Genomic DNA, 13,298 nt, shown 5'->3' with positions numbered 1-13,298 from the left:
ATATTATACCAGTTACTTTGTCAAGTAACACAAGTTACAAATTCAGTTACATTTGTTTTATCAAAGCACATACGGTATTTAAATAAGGATACAATAATTTCCTAATCAAATTGTGTGTTTTTATGCAAATAACCACATATAGATGACAATAACAAAGGAAAAGGATAACATTTAGAATTTTGGATAGTTTATATACTGACATCAAGAGTCAAGACGGTGTTTTTTCTTTATGGTTCAAGGGTGGCGATGTCATTCTGCTACAGTACTGCTGTTATTTTGGTGAAAATAATGCAAAAGTAGTGTAATAAGTAACTAGTTACTCTACACAGACAGTAATATTGTAAAGTAACTTATTACTTTCAAATTAAAGTAACTAGTAATATGTAGTATATTACATTTTGAAAGTAACTTGCCCAACACTGGAAGTAACTAGGCTATAAGGTAAGGCCAACTGTAGGCTAATTGATTTACTAGGCTACTCATTTTCCGTAACTTGCCCAACACTGCTTATACGCTTAAATACACAGCTCACTTTGATTTTCTGTCCTCTATGTTGGGAATTCCACCCCCCCTCCCTGAGGTGGACCGTGTCTGGCCCGCTCCCCTTGCAGGGCAGGCCGGCCAGCTGAGTATATTGACTTTGTGTTACTAGAGTGGTGGCCACAAAGGCAGGAATGTGCCTAAGTGTGACTTGAAAGCGCCGGTTACGTTTTCGTTTTTAACTCGTTAAATAAATACAGAGCGGCTCCGGGAATTTGTTTTTATGAATGGCTGCATTCATTCCAAAACACGCCCCAACAATCAGCGAACTCCCCCTCTGCCGTAAAGCCCCGCCCATTTGGAATGTCTCTGGACTACTGCCCACGTGTTGATTGGTTAGACACATGCTGAGGGGCGGGGCCTCTGCGCAGCTTCTAGTAGTATAAATTAGACTGCAGTTATTTACCCCTTAGCAGCACTACAAAGAGGAGATCTAAGGGAGGAATAGCACTTTCGCGACTGTCTGAAACTCTCTGTGAGAGCATTTAAGACTATATCATCCAGTGGACTGTAGACTAAAAATCTTTAGATTTTGCTTTTCGGTTACTTTAGTTGTTTTTATCTTGTCAATCATGGCGTTTCTGATGTATCTAACTCTTTTGACAACAGCCATCATCTCTCAGGTAAGACGTTTTGTGTTTGCTCTCACAATTTCTTGACAGTTTGATCAGTGTGAGCTCCTATGTGAATTATCATATTAGTTTGATGTACAAGGAGTAATGAGCTCTAATTAACCCTAAGTTATGGATGTGCTATATAACATTACAACTCTCGTTTATAGCCTAGTCAGTGATGTAAAAATATGACCTTCAGTCTGTGATCATCATTAACCACCAAGATAAACAAAACTCAATTTCACTTTCAGAAAAGCAGAGGTGTATGATTTCTCCTATTCAAACACTGTTATCTTCATGAAGCGCTGTTTCAGACTGATCTATGAATTTATGATTTATGCCAGCCTTAAAAAAGTGGGTCAAGATCAATTGAGTTTAGCTGAGTGTATATCCTCCACGACATCCCTGCTTTATACTCTTTTTAAAGTCGATTCTCCCTATAATAGCAGGTCTGTTTGTGATCTGCAAGGCTATATTAGTGGTTTTGCAGCAGGCTTGTGCATGTAGAGTATGATTGACTTGTTGATTCCTTTCTACTGACTGGAACAAGTTGGCTGTGGTGCCGGGCTATGACTCAAATCACAAGTCGGCAGGGGACTGGGTCTAGACACTCAGGGATGACTCGACTGGCCGGCAGTGACTTGACGTAGTAGGCTGTCTGTCTCACATTGCTTTGTCTGTGGAGGAATTCCAAATCTGTCAGAAAACCTGTGGGATACGAAATAGATACGTTTGCCAGCACTCTTCCTCCTGCTTTTAATGTTGGCAGACAAATCAAACTGTGGACTGAACATTTCTGAAATATTTCTGCATATTGGGTTGTGATACGGTTACTGTGCATCTGAACTTCCCCTGCACACATAACACATAATGAACCAAGGCCGGTGTGTAGCAGCATATCTCTGTCTGAGGGACTTTACATGCAGCTGAATGCTACACGTTTGATTGCCTTTGTGAAAAGAACTGGGGTTCATAGTGTCTCCAATTTGGTCATTTTCTCCGCCATTACTATTATCTCACACATACAGAAAATGTTCCATGTGGATGGACGATAATTATATTAACATTGCAGCTATGGCCGATAACCGATATTTACCGATGTTGATATGATCTGTAGAAAAACGAGTTTCTATGATAATCACATTTTGTACATACATGAAAAAAACATGTAAACACTGTGGATTTGAAATGTTCAATTTCCACAAAACATTTGGAAAAGCCCATAAATCATAGATGTGCCACATTGTTTTCTCTCAATATGAAAATGTTGGACGATACCGATATTATGTATGTAATATATATAACCAATAATAACATTGATGTTATTTTGCTCATCTGACAGATACTGATATATTAAAATATGACCATTATATACTTTTATTATATACCATTATATGCCCATACCATTATAGTGTGCATCCTTTAGGCTACTGTAGGTCCATGGTGAAGGGATGAAGACAAACCACTGGAAATGGATCATAAAATGTGATGGACTGATGATGGTACCCTCTCTCCTCCCTCCAGGTGATGGCCGGCTGCCCGGCGGTGTGCGACTGTCCCGCAGAGTCCCCGGCTTGCCCCCCGGGGGTGAGTGCTGTGCCTGACCGGTGCGGGTGCTGCAAGGTGTGCGCCGCGCAGCTCAACCAGGACTGCAGCCCCGCCATGCCCTGCGACCACCACAAGGGCCTGGAGTGTAACTACGGCAACGACGTGAACATGGCCTGGGGCATCTGTCGAGGTGAGGAAGGAGAGGGTGTATAGTGTGTGTGGTGTGCGGAGGAATCACCCCCCCCACCGCCACCACCCTCTTGTTAGAGCAAAATGGCTGCCGGTATCCGCCTTTTAAAGATGAATGAGGGGGGAAAGACCCCTTTGTTTATGTCAACCCACTAACTCATGGGAGTAGACTGTTGCATGGGAAGCAGATCACATGTGAATAGATCCATTTGAAATGAATGAATCCCAAGTGCTGTAGAAGCCAAAAGGTCACGATGCCTGAAGAACAATGAGGTATTGTCCATGGGAAAAATTTGCCATTAATTATAACAGTATTTCTATGTTATATCATCCTTCTTCCCCCTATGAGTATATTGCTTTAGTCTCTCTTTTCCATAACTCCAGCACAAGTCCGCTACATCATGCATTTTCCCCTTTTACCCAACCAACCAACCAACCAACCAACCAACCAACCAACCAAGTGATGAAATTCGTCATCAAGTCCAGTTTGTGGCACATTGTGACGACAGGGGAGGAGGGGGATATTTTAATGAGTAGTAGGTGCCTTATGACAGTGAGCAAGGGGGTCTCAGAGATAGAAATACACCCTCCACCTGCCCCATGCCAGGTCTGCCCCGCAAACTATGAATAGCAAGCGTCTTCCATGCTGACAAGGAGTCTGACTCCCTCTGTCTCCCCATTTCCAAGGACCTTTCTCTGACCCCGCTACCTTCAGAGCTCAGGGGCTCCGTCTGGTTTTGTGTTCTGGTGTCGGGTTATTGTGTGCGTTCTGGTCCAGTCATGTGTTCTGGTGTCGGGTTATTGTGTGCGTTCTGGTCCAGTCATGTGTTCTGGTGTCGGGTTATTGTGTGCGTTCTGGTCCAGTCATGTGTTCTGGTGTCGGGGTTATTGTGTGCGTTCTGGTCCAGTCATGTGTTCTGGTGTCGGGGTTATTGTGTGCGTTCTGGTCCAGTCATGTGTTCTGGTGTCGGGTTATTGTGTGCGTTCTGATCCAGTCATGTGTTCTGGTGTTGGGGTTATAGTGTGCGTTCTGGTCCAGTCATGTGTTCTGGTGTCGGGGTTATAGTGTGCGTTCTGATCCAGTCATGTGTTCTGGTGTCGGGGGTTATTGTGTGCGTTCTGGTCCAGTCATGTGTTCTGGTGTCGGGGTTATTGTGTGCGTTCTGGTCCAGTCATGTGTTCTGGTGTCGGGGTTATTGTGTGCGTTCTGGTCCAGTCATGTGTTCTGGTGTCGGGGTTATTGTGTGCGTTCTGGTCCAGTCATGTGTTCTGGTGTCGGGTTATTGCGTGCGTTCTGGTCCAGTCATGTGTTCTGGTGTCGGGGTTATTGTGTGCGGTCTGGTCCAGTCATGTGTTCCGGTGTCGGGGTTATAGTGTGCGTTCTGGTCCAGTCATGTGTTCTGGTGTCGGGTTATTGTGTGCGTTCTGGTCCAGTCACGTGTTCTGGTGTCGGGGTTATTGTGTGCGTTCTGGTCCAGTCATGTGTTCTGGTGTCGGGTTATTGTGTGCGTTCTGGTCCAGTCATGTGTTCTGGTGTCGGGGTTATTGTGTGCGTTCTGGTCCAGTCATGTGTTCTGGTGTCGGGGTTAATGTGTGCGTTCTGGTCCAGTCATGTGTTCTGGTGTCGGGGTTATAGTGTGCGTTCTGGTCCAGTCATGTGTTCTGGTGTCGGGGTTATTGTGTGCGTTCTGGTCCAGTCATGTGTTCTGGTGTCGGGGTTATTGTGTGCGTTCTGGTCCAGTCACGTGTTCTGGTGTCGGGGTTATTGTGTGCGTTCTGGTCCAGTCATGTGTTCTGGTGTCGGGTTAATGTGTGCGTTCTGGTCCAGTCATGTGTTCTGGTGTCGGGGTTATTGTGTGCGTTCTGGTCCAGTCATGTGTTCTGGTGTCGGGGTTATAGTGTGCGTTCTGGTCCAGTCATGTGTTCTGGTGTCGGGTTAATGTGTGCGTTCTGGTCCAGTCATGTGTTCTGGTGTCGGGTTAATGTGTGCGTTCTGGTCCAGTCATGTGTTCTGGTGTCGGGGTTATTGTGTGCGTTCTGGTCCAGTCATGTGTTCTGGTGTCGGGGTTATTGTGTGCGTTCTGGTCCAGTCATGTGTTCTGGTGTCGGGTTATTGTGTGCGTTCTGGTCCAGTCATGTGTTCTGGTGTCGGGGTTATTGTGTGCGTTCTGGTCCAGTCATGTGTTCTGGTGTCGGGTTAATGTGTGCGTTCTGGTCCAGTCATGTGTTCTGGTGTCGGGGTTATTGTGTGCGTTCTGGTCCAGTAATGTGTTCTGGTGTCGGGGTTATTGTGTGCGTTCTGGTCCAGTCATGTGTTCTGGTGTCGGGGTTATTGTGTGCGTTCTGGTCCAGTCATGTGTTCTGGTGTCGGGGTTATTGTGTGCGTTCTGGTCCAGTCATGTGTTCTGGTGTCGGGTTATTGTGTGCGTTCTGGTCCAGTCATGTGTTCTGGTGTCGGGGTTATTGTGTGCGTTCTGGTCCAGTCATGTGTTCTGGTGTCGGGGTTATTGTGTGCGTTCTGGTCCAGTCATGTGTTCTGGTGTCGGGGTTATTGTGTGCGTTCTGGTCCAGTCATGTGTTCTGGTGTCGGGGTTAATGTGTGCGTTCTGGTCCAGTCATGTGTTCTGGTGTCGGGGTTATTGTGTGCGTTCTGGTCCAGTCATGTGTTCTGGTGTCGGGGTTAATGTGTGCGTTCTGGTCCAGTCATGTGTTCTGGTGTCGGGGTTATTGTGTGCGTTCTGGTCCAGTCATGTGTTCTGGTGTCGGGGTTATTGTGTGCGTTCTGGTCCAGTCATGTGTTCTGGTGTCGGGGTTATTGTGTGCGTTCTGGTCCAGTCATGTGTTCTGGTGTCGGGGTTAATGTGTGCGTTCTGGTCCAGTCATGTGTTCTGGTGTCGGGGTTATTGTGTGCGTTCTGGTCCAGTCATGTGTTCTGGTGTCGGGGTTAATGTGTGCGTTCTGGTCCAGTCATGTGTTCTGGTGTCGGGGTTATTGTGTGCGTTCTGGTCCAGTCATGTGTTCTGGTGTCGGGGTTATTGTGTGCGTTCTGGTCCAGTCATGTGTTCTGGTGTCGGGGTTATAGTGTGCGTTCTGGTCCAGTCATGTGTTCTGATGTCGGGTTATTGTGTGCGTTCTGGTCCAGTCATGTGTTCTGGTGTCGGGGTTATAGTGTGCGTTCTGGTCCAGTCATGTGTTCTGGTGTCGGGGTTATAGTGTGCGTTCTGGTCCAGTCATGTGTTCTGGTGTCGGGGGTTATTGTGTGCGTTCTGGTCCAGTCATGTGTTCTGGTGTCGGGGTTATAGTGTGCGTTCTGGTCCAGTCATGTGTTCTGGTGTCGGGGGTTATTGTGTGCGTTCTGGTCCAGTCATGTGTTCTGGTGTCGGGTTATTGTGTGCGTTCTGGTCCAGTCATGTGTTCTGGTGTCGGGGTTAATGTGTGCGTTCTGGTCCAGTCATGTGTTCTGGTGTCGGGGTTATTGTGTGCGTTCTGGTCCAGTCATGTGTTCTGGTGTCGGGTTAATGTGTGCGTTCTGGTCCAGTCATGTGTTCTGGTGTCGGGGTTATTGTGTGCGTTCTGGTCCAGTCATGTGTTCTGGTGTCGGGTTAATGTGTGCGTTCTGGTCCAGTCATGTGTTCTGGTGTCGGGGTTATTGTGTGCGTTCTGGTCCAGTCATGGGGAAAACAGCGGCACGACAGGGTTCGTCTCAGCTGTTGGAATGACAGGAGGATGTGTGCGGGTGCCTTCAGACATACCTAGGATTGCGAGAGGGGCGTTCGGACGTCAAAACATGCCTTCTGTCTGTAGAAAGTGACAGACATGTCATCTACGAGATACGGTAGCTATTAGCTAACCCACATGGTGCCCAGGAGATTCCTGTTGCTCGGGACTTCTAACTTTGATAAATGACTCGGACTAGCGGGATACCCATACAGTGATGTGCATCCCTGTGTGACCACTGGAGGCTGCGCAGCATCACAAATTTGGCCGTTAATCGGCCCTAATGACCTAATTAGAAAATCCAGCTCCTTGGGTCACCTGCGGGGGCGCTGTTTACACTTCCTGAAAGATTCAGCGTGATCACACATAAAATGACATACAGTAGCTCACTCACTCACACACAGACACTTTGTATGCTTATTATAGGATTATTATAGGATTACTTGAAAGTGGTGATATTTGTTCCAGCAGAGACGACCGAGTTGAAATAGATTATTTCTGAATTTGTGTGGTTGAAACTGATTCTACAAATCTACCTCATGATGCGCTTACCAAGTTTTTATCAGATTAAAATCATATTCTATCGAAAAGTCCTAGACATTTTGTTTTCTTTAAGATATTAAATTGATACTGAACTCTTGATTTGTTCTGACTTGACATTAGATGAATGACTTGGACATGACTTGGTGTTCCACATTTAAACTTGAGACTTGAAACTGACTTGGGACCAGTGTTGGGCAAGTTACTTTCAAAATGGAATATACTACATATTAATAGTTACTTTCATTTGAAAGTAATACGTTACTTTACAATATTAATGTCTGTGTAGAGTAACTCATTACTTATTACACTACTTTTGCATTACTTTTACCAAAATAACTGCAGTAGCAGAATGACATCGCCGGCCCAGAACCATCCCGAAAGACAATTTCAACTGTCTTGAAGTCAGTGTAAACTGTCCAAAATTCAAAATGTTAACTTTTTCCTTTGTTATTCCCATCTATAGTGGTTATTTGCATAAAAAAAACAAAATTTGATTAGGAAATGATTATATCTTTATTTAAATATGTGCTTTTGATAAAAGAAAATGTAACTCAATTTGTAACTTGTGCTACTTGACAAAGTAACTGGTATAATATTACTGAAATCCTATTGTAATAAGTTATATTACTGAGTTACTGCTAAAAGTAATATATTACATGTAATATATTACTTTTGTAATGAGTTACCCCCAACACTGCTTGGGAGTGGAGCAAAGTGCACTTGGTCACACCTCCCCATCATCATGTGTCGTCTCTCTTCTCTCGTCTTTCCAGCCAAACTGGAGGGACGCACGTGCGAGTACAGCGGCAGGATGTACCAGAGTGGCGAGAGCTTCCGCGCGGGCTGTAAGCACCAGTGCACCTGCATCGACGGCGCCGTCGGCTGCGCTCCCCTCTGCCACCACCGCCTGCCGCCCGCCTCGCCCTCCTGCCCCTCGCCGCGGCTGGTCAGGGTGCCCGGGCAGTGCTGCCTCACTGTGGACTGCCACAAGGGCACCTGGCGCCTGCCACCAAAACACCAGGTTGGTCTTCAGCTGCCCCACCAGCAGCTCTACCGAGAGCCCAAAGTCACGCCCACTCCCGCCGGGTTAGGCAACGAACGAAAGGATTTCATCCGCCATTCATTTTTCCATTGATATTAGTAGAACTTACTTATTTATTTCAAATTGTTTTTATTCGTTTTTAAACAATACAAACAAGGGAAAACAAACCCCGTAGAAGACAGACAATACAAAATAGGTGCAAGGTTGCATGATGTCATACATGTATACAATCTCCTGAATAATTGTGATGCAATGACAACCAAGTGTAAAAAAAATAAAAAACATAAAAATAAAAATAATAGAGACAAGGAAAGAACAAGAGGGGGGTGGGAAGAGGGTAGGGTAGAGATGTTGGGGGCTACTAATCTAAAGTTCTTGCGTCAAATTCCTTATCATAATAATCTAAGAAGGGGTGCCAAGTCATTTCAAACTTTTCCAGAGAACCCTGGACTGTGCATCTGACTTTTTCTAGTTTAAGAAATGACATTACCTCACGAATCCAGCGTGAGTGTGATGGAGGTGTGGGCGATTTCCAGCTAAAAAGAATAAGCCGGCGAGCTAGTAATGTTGAAAAGGCCATTAGATCTGATTGATGTCTGGATATCCCACTGTTGCTAGGGGCAAGCCCAAATATTGCAGTAATTGGATCTGGGTCAATCTGTTTTTGACATATATATGAGAATGTATTAAAAATGTCTGACCAGAATGTGTACAATTTTGGGCAAGTCCAAAACGTGTGGCCTAGAGTACCCGGGAACTGATGGCATCTGATGCAATTTGGGTCTGAGCCAGGATATATCCGGGCCAGTTTAGTAGAACTTACTTATACCGATGAAATACCGCTCAATAAACAGACACGGGTTTCTGCTGTAGTGCTGTAGTGAATCTTGATAGCACAGAGCAGCTGAAAGCTGAAAGTGTCTCACTGACCTGGATTTTGCGTCTTGATAAGTGCGCTGATAACACCGTGGGAAAACACACCCAACAGACAGACAATGGCAGCGACGCGGTGAACCACCAATACAAAAGCACTATGTCAGCTTATCTCTCCTCTCATCGCAGGTGACTCCACGGCCCTCCCACCACCACCAGCACCACCCCGCCCCACACCAGCCCGGGAATGAACTGGTGTTGGGCAACGAGCTGGCAGAGCCCAGCGGCTGGGAGGACGAGCAAGGATACAAACACTTGCCAGGTGAGCGAGGCAGTGTTTATTTCTCATGATCACGGTGTTGTAGCCTCCAGACTCGTGACTCTGAGCACTGATGACTCGGACTCGATGCATTTGGACTTGGAAGTTGGAAACGAGTACATGGACCGGTTTTGTTTTTATTTATTTTTTGTAATAGGCCCAAATAATTTGGCATAAGATATTGAGAGCTATATTTAATACCATGACTTTATTTGATTTCGTGCAACGGCTTGTGGAGTCACACTCATGTTCAGTGTCTACTCAGACTCAGACTCAGGTAACGGGCAGATCAGAGGTCCCCAATTACTTTTCACCAAGGGCCACATTTTGCTGAGGGCCGAGGGCTGGGGGTCGAAAAACTTGGGGCATTTGAAGCCAGATTTAGAGGAATAACTCATTTTAAATTAAAAGTTGTGATTGTCATTATCCAGTCTTAACCACCGATATTTGATCCTTTTCTCACTCGCTCGTATGTCACCCGCTGCATGGCTTGAAATTAACTTTTTTGACCACCTGCCAATATGGCTGCTAGATTTTACCAGCCAGTTAGAATTTCCACTCGCCGAAACGTTTTTCTTGAAATAAACCAGCATTGTTAATTTAAGCATAAGTATCGGTAAGTGGCCCGGGAGCAGCGCGTGCATTGAACGTTGCGAGAAGGCGAGCTGACAGATGTGAGGGCGAGGGGCTCATAGCCAGGTCAATACGGAGAGCAGCGCGTATCTTGCATGTTGCGTTCAGGTGCACTGTAAAAATATATATATATATATATATTTTTGCAATTCCAGCACGGGCCACACAGGGGGGCGCTCGCGGGCCGGTATTTGGGCAACCCTGATGTACTGCAATAACCCCATATCACCATGCGTCTACTGAAAGACACTAAACCATAATGAATTATTGCCCTCCTGTCCTCCACCCTGCCTCCCTGTTCGCTCTCCCCAGAGTGGAACCACCTGAAGGACAAGTGTGTGGTCCAGACCACCGACTGGTCCCAGTGCTCCCGCAGCTGTGGGATGGGCGTGTCTTCCCGGATCACCAACAAGAACGCCCAGTGCAAGCTGGAGAGAGAGACCAGAATATGCACCGTGCGGCCGTGCCACGGCCTGACCATCCCTGCCAAGGTGAGAGATATGAGAGAGACGTGAGAGAGATCAATCCGTGTGTGGCAAATATTTGGCTCAGAATGCCATAACAACAGGTTTAAGAGCATAGGTCATCCACCCACACATTATTGCCGTGATCATTTCTTATCAAAACAACTCCACTTATCTCTCGACACAACCTCTGATGATAGTGCTTATCAAAAAGCAATGATGTCACTTATCTTGATCCTTATCGATCTACACAGGGAGAAACACCTGTGCCCGTTTTCCCCCGAGATCAGAGGCTGAAAACATGAAATGAAATCTGTTCTGCAAAGAACTAGAAATCAATGAATAAAGTGTCAAATTGCCAACAATGTATCTTGTTTGTTCCTTGTTCGGATAGAGTTCAATCATGCAATCTCCCAAACAACTCAAAACAATACAGTCAATACCAACAGGAGGATACACTGTTTGACATTGGCAGGCAAAGTTGGCACATTTGACTTCGGCGCTACCCGCATAATCAGCTGTGCTGCTCATCCCACAAATGCAGGATCCAGAGCCATTTATATAGAAGAGTCGCAACATCTCCATTCACTCCAATGGACCAGTTTTTTACTCTCAAGAGTTCCAGGAAGTAAGGTCCTGGATTAAGCAGCGCTGTCGAGTTGCAGCAAAATGGACAGTTTGTGTTGTACTTTTAATTTTTTTTTTTTTTTTTTAATCAAATTGTACACTATCAGCTTTATTTTAGCATTCAAAAGTAGCGCGAGACCCCTTCCTGGTTCTTCATTGGCTAATGAGTCACGCATTTTGGTCCTCCGCTGCGCTGACGCCACTCTCTCTCTAAATTGCTCTGGCAGGATCCATTTGTAAGTTACAAATATTATACAGCGTTGTAAAGGGAAATGAACAGACCTTCCAAAAAGATAAGATACAATACTGAGGACTTTTTAAACTCTTTTTGATGGTAAGAACGTCATTGTTCCAAGCCTAGAACAGAGATGCTTCTAGCGGGAGGATACTTCTAGGAACCCGGGGGTCTACATCCAGTGGGAACTGGGCTCTGTGGTGTTTTGGTGGCAGGCAGGCGCCTTTTTAAATATAGTCCCCCACCCCCCGGCATTCCTGCCAAGCAACTGTCCATAGCTAGGCCCTGTCTGTGTACTCAGAGCAGAGCCCAGGGAAGTGCTGTGTCTATATTCATCCTCCATGTTGGACACACACTCACAGCTCTCTCTCTCCCTCTGCTCTAGTGAGGTCAAAGCATTTCGTGCCAAGAAGGGTCACAGGTGTAAATGTGTTGTTATTTCACAGGGGAAAGCACACTCAAGTGTTAAGTCAATATTTAATCTTCAAATTAATCACTCAAATCTCAAAAGAATAATCCCTCTCTCTGACTCGCTGCTTGGCGCCGTGAGCCGAAAGTCTGCTCCTCTTAATGTGAAACTAATGAGTTGGAGAGTAAAGCTGCTTAAACTGTGCTCTTACGTAAAAGGGCGGGACGCATACAAGTCAAAGCTTATTAATTTTTTATATATATATATGTGTGTTGTTGGAAATGGTCAAACGGCTCGCTTTGGTGAGTTCGATCACTGTAGCCAAGTAGGGGGGAGCGGGGTCAAATGTGGCAGTTTTGACTCAAGATGTGAAAAATGAGACAAGCTATTACTCACATTACAGGATGTTGACTTTTCAAATGAAGTAAGAATGCAGCCAGTTAATAACCCCCAACCCATCCTTCCTGGGCGCTTCAATTTGAAGGAATTGGGCCTCGAAAAGTCCTTGAATTGTGTGGGAACCCCCAAATTCTTCATAAAAGATTTTTTGTTGTTGTTGCGAACACAATAGTTCACTACTAACCTTTTGCTAATGACAGTTATTCGTGTGGTTTTAGTCCTTCATAATATAACACTCATCCCCTTCTTCTTCTTCTTCTTCCAACCGCAGAAAGGGAAGAAGTGCTCCCCGACCTACAAGGCCCCGGAACCCATCCGCCTGTCCTACGGCGAATGCCAGAGCGTCCGCCTCTACCGGCCCAACTACTGCGGCGTGTGCAGCGACGGCCGCTGCTGCTCGCCGCGCCGCATGCGCACCGTGCCCGTCACCTTCGTTTGCCCGGACGGAGAGCGCTTCCAGAAGTCGGCCATGTTCGTCCAGTCGTGCAAATGCAGGGACGACTGCAGCCACCTCAACGAAGCGGCCCTCCCGCCGCAGCACTGGATGTACGGGGACACGCACAAGTTCATCGACTAGAAAAGGAAGGGCTGGTTTTTTGTCGATTCGTTTTGTATTTTTGAGGTAACCGAGTCAGCTTTTCCTGACAAATGAAGACATTTTAAGACGAGGGGCCATTTTTCCTCATCTGGCTCCAAGTGGGTGAAGACCATGATGAACACAGGCCTTGATCCTCAAGTACCTGCCTGGTTTGTTCACTATCACAGTGGTTCTCAAAGTAGGGGTCCTTCAATGGGGGTCAGGGGGCCCTCAGCAAAAAGGGGAATATTTCATTTTCACTATATTTGCATCCACAATGACATGGGTTTCATAAAACATCTAAATGGAAAAATCATATCTGGGACTTATCAAATGGGTGGGGGGGGGGGGGGGATCCGTGGTCTAATTTGTGAAAAAGTTTTGAGAACCACTGCACGATCGTATAGGCAAAATGCATTGTAATAGGCGTGACCGGAGCGGGCTGTAATGTCCACTCGCCTGCTCCTGCTCAAACAGACGCGGGCCCTGAGGCACCCCTGGACTTCCAGCACCCTGGAGCCCTGAGGCACCCCTGGACTTCCAGCACCCTGGAGCCCTGAGGCACCCCT

At 46.2% G+C, this 13,298-nt stretch overlaps 1 protein-coding gene across 1 annotated transcript; it reads left to right on the top strand.

Moving 5' to 3' along the window:
* Positions 1-1,112: 1,112 nt before the first annotated feature.
* Positions 1,113-12,855, top strand: LOC310793622 (CCN family member 1-like; the record flags this gene model as incomplete). Its single annotated transcript, XM_083655458.1, has 6 exons — positions 1,113-1,163; positions 2,679-2,892; positions 7,925-8,172; positions 9,256-9,388; positions 10,331-10,509; positions 12,424-12,855. The coding sequence occupies 6 exons, from the start codon at positions 1,113-1,115 to the stop codon at positions 12,727-12,729; spliced, it is 1,131 nt and encodes a 376-aa protein (XP_083511584.1). The 3' UTR covers positions 12,730-12,855.
* Between the last annotated feature and the right edge of the window lie 443 nt (positions 12,856-13,298).

The sequence above is a fragment of the Poromitra crassiceps genome (genome assembly GCF_964638095.1).
Source record: "Poromitra crassiceps genome assembly, chromosome: 19".
Taxonomy (NCBI): Eukaryota; Metazoa; Chordata; class Actinopteri; order Beryciformes; family Melamphaidae; genus Poromitra; species Poromitra crassiceps.
The sequence above is the reverse complement of the archived record's forward strand: the minus strand, read 5'-3'. Positions and strand labels throughout refer to the sequence as shown.